The sequence below is a fragment of the Podarcis tiliguerta genome (genome assembly GCF_965153285.1).
Source record: "Podarcis tiliguerta genome assembly, chromosome: 3".
Lineage (NCBI taxonomy): Eukaryota > Metazoa > Chordata > Lepidosauria > Squamata > Lacertidae > Podarcis > Podarcis tiliguerta.
This window is the reverse complement of record NC_139536.1, coordinates 70,900,524-70,913,116: the sequence shown is the minus strand read 5'-3', so window position 1 is coordinate 70,913,116 and position 12,593 is coordinate 70,900,524. Positions and strand designations below refer to the sequence as shown.

Genomic DNA, 12,593 nt, shown 5'->3' with positions numbered 1-12,593 from the left:
TTTTTTGGTCACTAGGTAGTAGGAATCCCTGCAGTCCTAAAGAGCTGCTGTTTTCCCTCTCCTTTTAGTGCAGTTTACCTGCTTCTGTCTTAATCTCTGTAGCTTGCCCTTCCTATCCCTCTAACAACCTGGATGCATTTTTTCATATGGTGGGGTCTTCTGAAATTAGGTAGCTATTTTCTGCAAATACTATGACACAACAAGTGTGGGTGGGTGTTAAAGACTCCCCTCCCCCCTCCAAAAAAAGCAAGCAAGTCTACTTGTATTTAACAGGGTTACTCCTGCAGCTGGGTACAGGATGGCAACCTAGGCTTTGGGTTAGGGGTAGCACTGAAGGCTCTTGTGCCTTTAATAGCTGTATGACAGGCAGAAATTCAACAGGTCCAGTCTTTTCTAGTATGGAAATGCAATTAGGGGAAGATGCGAAGGATCCACCCATTTCCTGCTCTGCTTGTTTCTTTTGCTGACTGAGCAATTTGGAACAGGCAGATACTTGAGTGACTTTTTAAAAAAATGTTGGCTGGGGAATAATAGCAAGAATTGCCTGTTACTTGTTTTGCTGCCTACCAGTCATGTGGAATAGGCAACTGCTGGAAGAACTTTTTGAAAATGGGACAATGGGAGAAGAAACATGGTAATCCTCCTGTTGCTGCTATGCTTCCTGCAGGCATGTGGAGCAGGCAGCTGCTTTAAAGGCTTCAGCTGAATATAGGTAAAGGGGTAGCATCTAGCAACTGTTCAGACCTTTAGAAAAACAACACTTGGAGGCTACCGCCACCATACACCATCATTAAATAGGTCACAGAAAAACTTTAAAGATTTTTTCTTAAGGAGTCAAGAACTCCTTGTTATACTATGTCAAAAATGAAGCTTCATCTTTAGGAATGATTCTAACCTTTATGGTCAAAGCAGTGGCATATGTAGGGTGAATGGAAATTAATCCCCAGGCACAAACTTATAAGAAGTTTACCTGGTACAAAACTCAGAAACCAGGAAGGAAAAATGTTCATAACCAAGACAATAAACATGAAACTTCTTACACATCTGGTTCTAGCCAGGTGAGCACTAAGATCCTTGTCCTAAATTCATTCCATCTTTCATAATAATAAAAAAGTCATCAGGCATATCTTGCCTCACCAAGAACAAAGAAGGGAAACATCAGCCTATAACTTCTTAAGTATTCTAGCACTGCAAAAGAACTTGTGCTTGTATCTCTGGCATGCAAAGAACTCTACATCATCTAAATACCATTTCAGATCCTCTTAATAGACAAATACCTGTTTTAACTGGAATGAAAGACCAACCAAACTTGAGCATGAACCACTCCCTATTGGCTAGCTGACGTGGGAATGACACAGGAACAAAGCAATCAGAGTTAATTATGACATCATGCTTACAGGAAACATAAATTAAATACTTTGGAATCACTGAATGATCACCCCTGCTTTCCTAATACAATCTGTTAGAATAACAGACATTTAAACTTACTAACAGCATCTATTCAGCAAGATAAAAGGGGGATGTGAGATAAGAGAGGATTTGAAGGTGTCCACATGACTCCATTTCACAAAGAGAATTATATATGCAAGTGTGTGCACATGGATGCTCCTCCACCTCAGAAATAACCAGCTCTCCATTGAGGTTTTAGACAAATGCAGCTAGTTTCCATCACAATAAGGATCACACCCTTTGCCAGTGAAAACAAATCTCACTGGACAAGGGTGCAAGAAAAATCAGTGGAAGCAACAGCCCATGGCAGCCTCTAATGTAGTTCCATCTAGCCTATGTCATAACAACTCCCCCGTAGCAGAGAACTGTCTATATACCACAGTGGGGCCTGGTGTCTAAGTAGCAGTTATGGCTGCACCACTGGCTGAGCCATCTTGCAAGTCCCCTTATGCTACTTGGGTTGTGTGAGCATTTTTTTCCATTTCTGTAGCAATGCCAATGTATGTATTTTATAGAAATGGTTTCCACTGTAGTGAATCATAGAATCATAGAGTTGGAAGAGACCACAAGGGCCATCGAGTCCAACCCCCTGCCAAGAAGCTAGATTAACATATTTTACTACTCAATAAAACTTCAGGACTTTTGAAGCAAGAGCATCAAGCTCTTATAATCAGGTAAGTGGAATATATTTATATTTCACTATTAAATTGCCACCAGATACAGATGAGTGCTGTAATGCTGAATCAGCTATGAATAGATAGGAAAACAGAGTATTACTACTCCAGCCATGGTGGAAACAGACCCACCATTAGCTTTTCAGCATCCTTTAGTCAGAAATCACTCCACAAATCTGCTCTGCTGATTTTTGGTAAAACACAACCAGTACTAATTTGGTTGTTTGTGTCTTACTGGACTCAGTCTTCCATGAGCTAATATAAGAGAAATATAGATAAGCAGTAGGCTGATCAAAGCCACTACCTAGAGTTCTTCTCATTTGTACTCTTTATTTCCTTACTCCTAATCTTCTGAAAATATTGCTACCACTCAAATCCCAGCAAGTCCCCTTACAAGTTTTCAGTTATGCAGGTGGTAATGCTGGATTTATAAATACAGATTTATAGAAGACAAACACACATACATTTTTAGCGAAAGCTAGCATCCTCTACATACACGAATTAATAATCCCTCTAATTTTAAGGCCTTGTTGAAACAGGGTTCTTTCTAAATTAGTCAGTCTTCAGATCAACAACTTTCACCACACCTTCACCTGAGCCTAGAACCATCCATACAGTACATTCACTTTCTGGACACTACTGTGCACTACATGGTGAAATGTAAGCACCACTGTATCAACACATATCTACATGCATCTTGCTTTCAGATAGAACACATTACAAAATCCACTATTTATAGCCAGGTCCCTGTGATTCAGCTGTTTCTATACTGACCTGCTTAAGGATTTTTAGGCTACTGTATCAACACTCAAAGAACTGAACACCCAAAGAAATGAATACACAGATCAAGACTAGACCAGCATCCAAGAATCTTCTACTATAGGGCAGATGTAGAAGAGAAACTGACAAACCACTTGTCACCACTTCCAGCTCCTAGTTGAAATCACTCCAATGTATCAAAGAACTATAGCTCATGCTGGGCAATAATGCTTTCTTCTCAAAGCCTTGAATGATAGGCCAGTACTTTCTTACAGACAGCCCCTAACCTAAACAGCTCTTCACAAGGAACTCCAGGAAACCCTAACAGACCATACTCTGCAACAAAACCAGATGCTGAATCTCTTCCCATATCCACTCAAACAACAGTATTTCAGGACCTAATAATATCAGCCACAACACCAAGGTGTCATTTACCCATTCATCTTCCAATATATGTGCTATCTTCCAGCATCCTGACATCAGCAAAGAGATTAACCAGAAACCAGAAGAACATTTCAGTTTAGCAAAATGCCGTTATTAACCTTAAGGTGCCAACCTTTAACAAAGGAACTTTAAAGAAAACTCAAGTGTGAAACTGCTGAATTACAACTTATCAAGAAGTTTAATTCTTAACAGAGACAATGGCTTTCTCCTACTACAGTGGTACCTTGGTTTACGAATTTAATCCGTTCCAGAAGTCCATTCTTAAACCAAAGCATTCTTAAACCAAGGCGTGCTTTCCCATAGCAGCGGGGGACTCAATTTACAAATGGAACACACTCAACAGGAAGCGAAACATGTTCTGCTTCCAAGACAAAGTTCACAAACCAAAACACCTACTTCTGGGTTTGCAGCGTTCTTAATCCAAGTTAATAGCAAGGTGATGTGCTATCACTGATTATTGTTGTGAAAGTTTTACCATTCTCATTCTGCATACATTTATGCAGTAAGACTGTACTGTCTGAACCTGACCTATTTCTCAGGTTACTTCTGCTGCATCACATTAACATGGCCACTCTTCTGAAAAGGCCCACTTTACAGATGATTTATTTTTCCTTAATATATTCAGAAACTGGTCAGATAAAAATCCCAACACATGTCTAAGCTCATGTTCTGACAGTTTGGTAGCTCTTGTCAAATTTCAAGGCTGTTGCTGACAGAAACTGAAAGTAGTAAGTAGTTTCAAAGTGGGGACAGGGACTCTCTGAAAGTATGAACCACATACTATTTGAAATGCTTTCTATAGTAACAGTCTTTTTTCACCTCTTCAATCATCTAACTTTTATTCTGCTTACAAGTATCTCAGCAAATGTTACAACATTAAGTCTGAGCAGCCCATGATGAGTAAATGCCCCCTGCAAAGAAAGGGTAAATAGTTGTACAAAATTATAAGAAATATAATATTTATATGATAGTGGTGAGAAAATTTCACTCACTTGCAACTTTGCAATAATATAACTCTGTCAGTAAGCATGTGTTTTGTCAGATGTTTCATAGAGATTGTAGAGGATTTTGAGACTATTACAAGAGTACGAACTTCACATAATCTTTCTAAACACTGTCAGACTCCACACATAGGCCATAAATAGAACCATGATTCTCTCACACAAGCCAGTTACAAGGGGTTAAAGTAAATGTCTAAAGTGGTGGCTGACAGTTAACTGCAACAAAATGCAGGTTAGAATTCAATTCCAAAGCTGGGTGTAAATATTAATTTTACTGCATAAGTTCCCTTTAATGACTGCAGGCTAGCAAAACAGTTCATAGTTTTTACTTGTTTTATTATCTATGAATGGAAGGACAGGACAAGCCAAGATATGTGCGAAGCTGCAATATGTAGTTACTTAGCACCATCTGCTGGTTAGGTAAGCATTATGCAGTAACTTTTAAGTAAACTGCTGAGGCCACTAGATACAGAAATTTGTAATACCCATGATTACTACTAGTTGCTCTTTCATCACAGTGTTTAAAAAAAAGATCTATTAGAGCCCTCTTTTCAGAGCCTGGGAAGTAGCATGTCACTTTGGCTGAAATCCTATATGTGATTATCTGTAAGCCACACTGAATTCAATAGGAATTACCTTGAGGGGGCATGCATACATTAGAGAATCTCGCTGTACATATTTTCAAATTCCAGAAAAGTAGCAGCATTAATTGAAGTTAGCAAAACAACCTCCAAGCAAACCCTCTTTCGGCTTCTCAAAGAATAACTGATTTTGTACAGCTTAAAGTAAAAATGCCACAATATATGTTAGTCTTTCAAAACATGTTACAAGACCTTTGTGGTTTTTAAACACTGGGATTTTAATTCCCATGTCTTCGGGATACTGAAATTAACACAATTAACAACATTCCTGGCTTTAAATATTGCAGATAAGCCCTTAAGACCTATAACCACACCATTAATTTTAGAGCTAATGAGAAAGGATATCACTCTCCATTTCATATGTTTTATCTAGGGACTCAGCTAGACTGGTAAAGAAAAAGTGATTTATATGTGTTGTATGTGTGATATAACATTGTGCCACCAGATGGTGACATGGAGTCCCATTTTTCTATACCTGTTTTCCCTGTTTAAATCTACAATGCTTTAAACTGAAACACTTCTTTGATGCAGGTGGTTCATTACCCATAGGAATAAATGGCACAGCCTAGGAACACTGTTGCAAACAAAGCCAAACCTGCTCCTCCTTTCTGCACCCTCTCAGATACTAAATGGCCCTCACTGACCATGTGTTTTATTTTGAAAACTGGGCTTTGGAGATAATGGTTAAATGGTTTTTATTTTGTACAAGACATATAAAAAAAACTATTACAGGATCATTGAGCCATCGGTTTTTAATTTTAGCCTTCAAGCCATATGTAGGTGGCTGAGACATGGGGAAGGAAGGATAAAGATAAATAAGCCATATCATTGTTGTAAGTTTGCAGGCACTTCATGATATTAAATGTAAAATGGAACACTGAAGAGTGTCTTTTAGCTTTCAAATAATGTGCTTTATGAGCCAGATATGCTAAACTAGAATTTGAGCCAAGAGGAAGAAAAATGTAATAAACTTTCTCCCTGAGGCAAAAGGAAGAGAGGGTGTCAAGCAACCACAAACTCTTCATGAGTTGCTGAGAATAAGAGTTTGTTATGGAAGATGTTTAATCTTGATTTCCTCAACCACGGAAGTTCCTAATGCAAAAATAAAAATAGGCATCTCTAATATGCATGTGGTGTGCAGTTGCAGAACATCTGCTTGAGGATTCAAAAACTCAAAAAGTGATACAACTAAATACACTATCATAATTAATTTTATAATTTTCCAACTTTTTTTATACAAAAACCAATTTGTGGACAAATGTTAATTTAAGAACATCAGCTTGAATGCTATGCCATTGCTTTGTAAATACCATGTATGATCAAACTTAAAAGAATTCAAATATCACAGAACTATTGGGGGAAGTTTTGAATTCTAATTATCAAGAGCTCTTAACACGCTTATAGGTTAAGGCTATGTCCATTTTAAAGAGAAACCAATCAATGATTATTTTCAAGTACTGTATTTTAGTTAGCAGAATTCTGATGTTTAAACTTAAGGTCATGATTTTAGAAGACATCACTAACTAACAATCACATATTCATGAAAGTAACACAATGAACCTCACTCAAAAGCCTGGGCACATTGGAACCCATTATGTGCACCAAGTATCTTCTAGTTTAAAAATCCTAATTAGGGCCAACAAATTGTATTGCTTATTTATAATTGATGTCACTGTATGAAGGCCTCAAATGTAATTAAGGTGGGTAACAGATCTCTACTTCAGAAGAATGTAAATTGCGGTGGGATGTACCAAGCTGCTTGTGACTATGCAAGCATTTGTGTAACTAAGACAGTTTCGAATCTTAGTATGCAGGAACCCTTGACTTTGCAGTTAACATCTCCACCAACACTTAACTTAACCCTAATTATTGTATTGTATTATTGAAACCTAATAAGGGCCTGTTGAAGATGGACTTGTCTAGATCTAACATTCTGTTAATAGTGACTATACAGTCATACCTTGGATCCCGAACGCCTTGCGAGTCTAACGTTTTGGCTCCCGAATGCCGCAAACCCGGAAGTGAGTGTTCCAGTTTCCAAATGTTCTTTGGAAACCGAATGTCCTACACAGCTTACACAACTTCCGACTGACTGCAGGACCTTCCTGCAGTCAATCGGAAGCCGAGCCTAGGTTTCCGAACATTTTGGAAGTCGAACGAACTTCCGGAACAGATTCTATTCGACTTCTGAGGTACCACTGAACATTACTTGCAACTATACGTTGTTTGCAACAGTTCTAACAAACAGACTTAAATACATTATCAGTCCTTTCCAGGCTGTGCAGACATATAGCGGACAGAAGCTGTTGCCTCTTTAGTATTGTAAACTGCTGTGTATTCTTATGCTGTATGTTCACTGTATACCCTGGGATTTCTGTAAAGTGGAGTGCCATTAGAAAAACCAATAAAGCTTTTTTTAAAAAATTATATAAAATAAAATTGGGGTGAGGATGGAACACAGCATGCAATTCAACTGTTAATACCAACACTTATGCCCAATTAAGGCAGGTCCATGAAATGTGAGCTCCAAAGGTGGCATGGAGCTTTTGATCCTCATAGTTCACTCCTGATTTCAGCAGTGAGCGAATTATGTCTGCACAAGGCCATAGCAGCTCTACACCTGTAAACTGCAAGTTGATTTAATGGAAAGGAGAACCCTAGTTCTCAAGCTTATGCAATTCTCCGAGACCATGTTTCATGTTGGACACATCTGAAACTAAGAGATCACCATCATTTTTGTACTTGCAGAGACAGAATGGCTCACAATTGGAACTCTGTGCATGCACTGAGAAAGCAAGAGGGAAAGCACTTACAGTGTTGCCCCGCAAGAAGAATGCCTCGCAAGACAGAAAACCCGCTAGACGAAAGGGTTTTCCGTTTTGGAGGTGCTTCGCAGGACGAATTTCTCTATGGGCTTGCTTCGCAAGACGAAAATGTCTTGCAATTCCTGGGGGGTTTTTTTCGCTCCCCACCCCCTTTTTCTAAGGCACTAAGCTGCTAATAGCCTTTTAGCAGCTAATCCGCTAATCCCTTAAGCCTTTAATAGCCGCTAATAGCCGCTAAACCGCTAATAGCGCTAATCCGCTAATGGGCTTGCTTCGCAAGACGAAAAAACCGCTAGACGAAGAGACTCACGGAACGGATTCTTTTCGTCTTGCGAGGCACCACTGTACTTTAATCCTAATTGTGCAAAATAGAATGTTATTTGGTATATTGACGTCACTGAGGAATTAATATCTTTTTTAAAAAGGTTGCCCACAATCTTAGATTTTGATAGGGCAACTTCAATTTTTTTAGGCTTCCCAAGAACAATATGCAGTCAGGAAATATAGATGCTAACACTCTAAAATACTCAAAAAGTTAAATAACTTACCATTTTAGTGGTGTGCCTTCATATTCAAACCATATTTCTACAATATCCTCTTGTCTCATAACCTTCTGAAAATGTTTTTTCACTTTGTCCGTTACCAGTGTCAAGTAACTTATTCTGGGTAAAAGCAGCTGAAAGGAAGGTAAACAGCACATCTTTATGAAAAGAATCACATGTAAAAGTTACATTAAAAATATTACTTGCTTTTCAGTCACATGAGCAGTACTTATAACATAAATAGTACTGGGCTGCTGATATGCAAGTTATGTTCTACCAAGTTCAAAGGGACTTTTATTCAAGTAAGTGTGCTAAGGACTGCAGTTTGAAAAGTGGTCAAGGTATATTCCGCAAAACACAGCTTCTTCACAAGTTCCATTTAAATAAGGCTTCAGAGAGAATCTTGGGTCTCATAGAGAAATGATCTTTTAGCATAATAAACATATTCCTCATATGGACAAATGGGACTGTGCCCAAACAGGAGAAAACTACTTGCAATGACAATTAACCCTCAAGAAAATTAAAGCACACTGTGCTTAAAGAGTGAAGTTTCTTCTAAACAGGATGCTTAGGACTTTGTTTTCCTACTGAGTATTTGGAAGTCTTAGGGGAAATATTTCACCCTTGTTTTTTCAGGCTGCTGCTATTTCTTGGGAACAGAAGTTGAATCAATCTAATGTAGCAGCAGCAGATTATGGCATAGCAGCATCTAGGCTAGAATTCCTCAAACACATGGAAAAGCAATGTTTTTTTAATGGGCACTAAGGCTGTAAATTTCAAATGTTAAGATTTCCAAAACATCCAAATAATTTTACAAAGTTAATAACAGCATGGAAATTCATCCAGTCACAAAGGATTTTCTGTAATGGAAAAGCTGGAAGAAGCTCCCTTAACAATTCTTTGTTTAACAAGCATCATCTCCTCTTTCTTTCTATCATTTTTTCCAGCATCAAGAAGATGATGAAACACAGTATGTTCCTCAAGTATAGTCGAATACTAAACATCAAAATGATGGTTCTACATGTGTATATAATACTTACATAGTAAGGTTCAGCTTCCCTTTCGGTAATCTCGTCCTGATATAGGGTAAAACAAGTTGGTATTCGCCCAAACCAAACATCTCTAAGTACATCTTTGTCATCTGTCATTCTTCCAAGAAGTACAGAAGCACATGTAGGCTAAATTATTCCCCCAGAAAAACCACTACAAAATATAAAAATAGTCAGCTTTTAGATGCACATGAATCATATTATCCTTTTAGTGTACTTCCACAACACATGATAACAAAGGCATTTCTTCTTTTAATCTACAGAGAAATGGTTGGCTGAAGAAAGCTAGACAAAATTTTGTACCCCAGTACATTAAACACCTGTCCCCAAATACAAAAATGCTTAATAAATGTGAGAATTTTTTTCTCCTGGGTTCTTTTGCTGTTGTTCAGAAGTAGGAGCTGTGAAGGACTTGATCCAGATTAGGATCATAGTGCACAGGCAGGGATGGGTTTTGACCCTCTACATGACTTTGCTGCTGAAAATTCTGCCCTTCAATGCTGATATTTGTCCTCATAGGTGGTACTACAGCAAATGGCACCTTTGGGGAGAAACAGCAGTTTCAGAAGGGCAATTAAGGTGGGAGAGCCAATTGGTGGACAGAAACAATTTGCCTCCCTACAAATTCTATTTCCAAACAACAAACAATATAACAGGAGTAGGAGAAACAATCACACAGCAAACATACTATTTATTTAGGGACTGCCTACTTGTAGTGTTTTTTTAAATCTATGTCCATTTTGATAAATTACATCCTCCTTAGGCTGCAAATCTATACTCGCTTACTTGGGAATAAGCTCCACTGAACTCTGTGGGACTCCTTTCTGAAGATGATTCTTATGAACTATTAGTTTTGCTTTTAAAATCATGATAGGTTTTTTTTTCTTGAATCACTGGCACAGGCCCTGGTGAATATGTATTAACAATGAGAGGTGTTTTGAAAGTTATTCCTATAGGTGTAATACAATCAAGTCGGTTTTCAACGGAGAGTGGCTTGCAAGTTACATCAATAAACTTTCAATTACTGATAGTGAAGCGTACTCATGAGCCTTTGGTAACAGACTTTGTCAAAAGCTTTTTGGAAGTTCAGGTGTATGGAATTTACTATATAACCCTTATCTATAGGGTTACTAATATTCTTTATATCAAAGTTTGTAAAGAACTTCCCTTTGAAGAAGCCATAATGTTCCAACCTTGCTCTGTGTTTAAGCACATTAGTTTTAATATCTCTACCAATTTACCTAAGACATATCTCTAATGCCATAATTCAATTCCTAGAAATTGGTGAGACATGTCTATTCTCCAAAACTCTGGCAAATAGGTCGATTTTAATGAAACATATATTCACTGCAATTTCACATCTTACGTGAATGCCGTATCTCAGTGACTTGCTAACTTAATTACAGTTTAGCTCTAAAACAGGCTTCCTCAACCTCGGCCCTCCAGATATTTTGAGACTACAATTCCCAGCATCCTTGACCACTGGTCCTGCTAGCTAGGGATCATGGGAGTTGTAGGCCAAAAACATCTGGAGGGCCGAGGTTGAGGAAGCCTGCTCTAAAACATTATCATTTGTGACATCTGTTTGATTGCTGTAATGTACTGTATGTGGGACTGTCTTTAACTACTCACAAAACAGTTAGCAGCCTAGCAGCTGTATTTTGAATTAACTAGGGCCAGTTACTGAGAAGAAACCTCTCTGATAGTGAGTAGCAAACAGGGAGAGTGTCTTCTTAGTGGTGACATCCGGTTCACATAATTACTTTCCAAGGCTCACCTGACAAATACACTGCTGTCCTTTTGGCACCAGGCAGAAACTTTTTTTTAATCCTGCTAAGTTTTTAGATTTACAGTATTTTAACAGTTGCTTTTATCACCATTTGATTATTTTCTGTTTTAGTATTATGCATGGGAAACACAGAAGAGCAGAATACAAATTCTTTAATAAACAAAGTTGACGGCTTCTTACAGATATCCTTCCCCAAAACAGATATGGCCAATTCAACATCCTCTGCAGTGGGGACAGATAAAATAGTGGCTTGGCTTCTTCTGTACACCTTGATATGCCTAAAGGTTTTATTGCCTCGCTGATTTCATGTTCCTGATGTATTTACAGAACAAAAAGACAGAGTCTGAACATTGGTCATCCTAGTTCAGTACTGTACATGCTGATTGTAAGACTTCTCTGGGGGTTCCAGACAGAGGAGTCCTACCTGGGGACTCGACCTGCAACCTTCCGCATACAAACCTTGTGGCACAACGAAGAACTATGCCCCTTGCCCTGCTGGATCAGGCTAGCGGCCCACCTCGCCCAGCACCCCTTTCTTACAGAGGGATCAAGGAAATGCCTATCGGAAACTCGTAAGTAGGACCTGAGGGGGGGAGACAGCCCTTTCCCGCGCTGTAACGAATATATATGGTTTCTGGTGGTGAAATGAATCCTCCCAAGCCTACCCTCAGCGCTATCGGGTGCCTTGAGAACACTCTACATACACCCAGGCTCACGCGTGTACGTGTGAAGAGGTTTACGAGGCGTGTGGAGGAATAAATCTGTGCCCCAGATGATGTCCCCTCTCCTCCACCCCTCTCAGGCAGAGGAAGGGGTCACAAGGGCGGGGCGGCAGCCTCTCCTGCCCCGTCCAGTCTTCGCTCCCGCGTCGTATCACCCAACAAACATGCTTCCCCACCAGCCAACTCCTTTCTACGTCGCCGCCGCCCCCTCCTCCTTCCTCCCTGATGGGGGAGGGGACAACGGAAGATGCCGTTACCTGGCAGTTTGTTTCTTTCCTTGGTCGGGCCACCCCCTGAGTGCGAAGCTCGCTCGAGCACAAGTCAACACTGCGCAGGCTCGGCTCCGCCCACTGAGCCGGCCTCCTCCTCCTCCTCCTCCTGCTGCCCCCTCTCCAAAGTGCTCCGCTCGCGCTAAAGCCCGGGCTCACGAGGCTCAGTCACCGCCCACTCCGTCTTCTCTCCTCTGCTCCCTCCGCCTTTCTCTCTTGGTCTTTCTGCGACGAGAGGAAGGGAGGGCGGAAGAACGTAAAGTTTCAGGGCAGCCCGACGCTCTCGCCTATTTCAGCTGCTTGGCGAACCGGAAGTGACGACGAGCCAACGGCTCCTCTCTTGAGGCTTCGGCAAATGGCGTCACGCAAAGGCGCGCGTCGGATGGGCCGCTTGCTTTTGCCGAGTTCTCCCTGCAGGGGACGGTAGAG

At 40.0% G+C, this 12,593-nt stretch overlaps 1 protein-coding gene across 3 annotated transcripts in view; it reads right to left on the bottom strand.

Moving 5' to 3' along the window:
* Window positions 1-12,489, bottom strand: part of ATG5 (autophagy related 5) — a 30,283-nt gene extending 17,794 nt beyond the window's left edge. The window contains exons 1-3 of one of the 3 annotated variants that reach the window (XM_083433598.1): window positions 12,153-12,489; window positions 9,376-9,538; window positions 8,342-8,469 (exon numbers count right to left, since the gene is read on the bottom strand). In XM_083433598.1, coding sequence (XP_083289724.1) covers window positions 8,342-8,469; window positions 9,376-9,483 — 236 coding nt within the window. In that variant the 5' untranslated portion in view covers window positions 9,484-9,538; window positions 12,153-12,489. Of the gene's footprint in view, window positions 1-8,341; window positions 8,470-9,375; window positions 9,539-11,838; window positions 12,095-12,152 lie in introns of those variants that run through there. The other 2 variants (XM_083433599.1, XM_083433600.1) reach the window with 2 other exon arrangements.
* Between the last annotated feature and the right edge of the window lie 104 nt (window positions 12,490-12,593).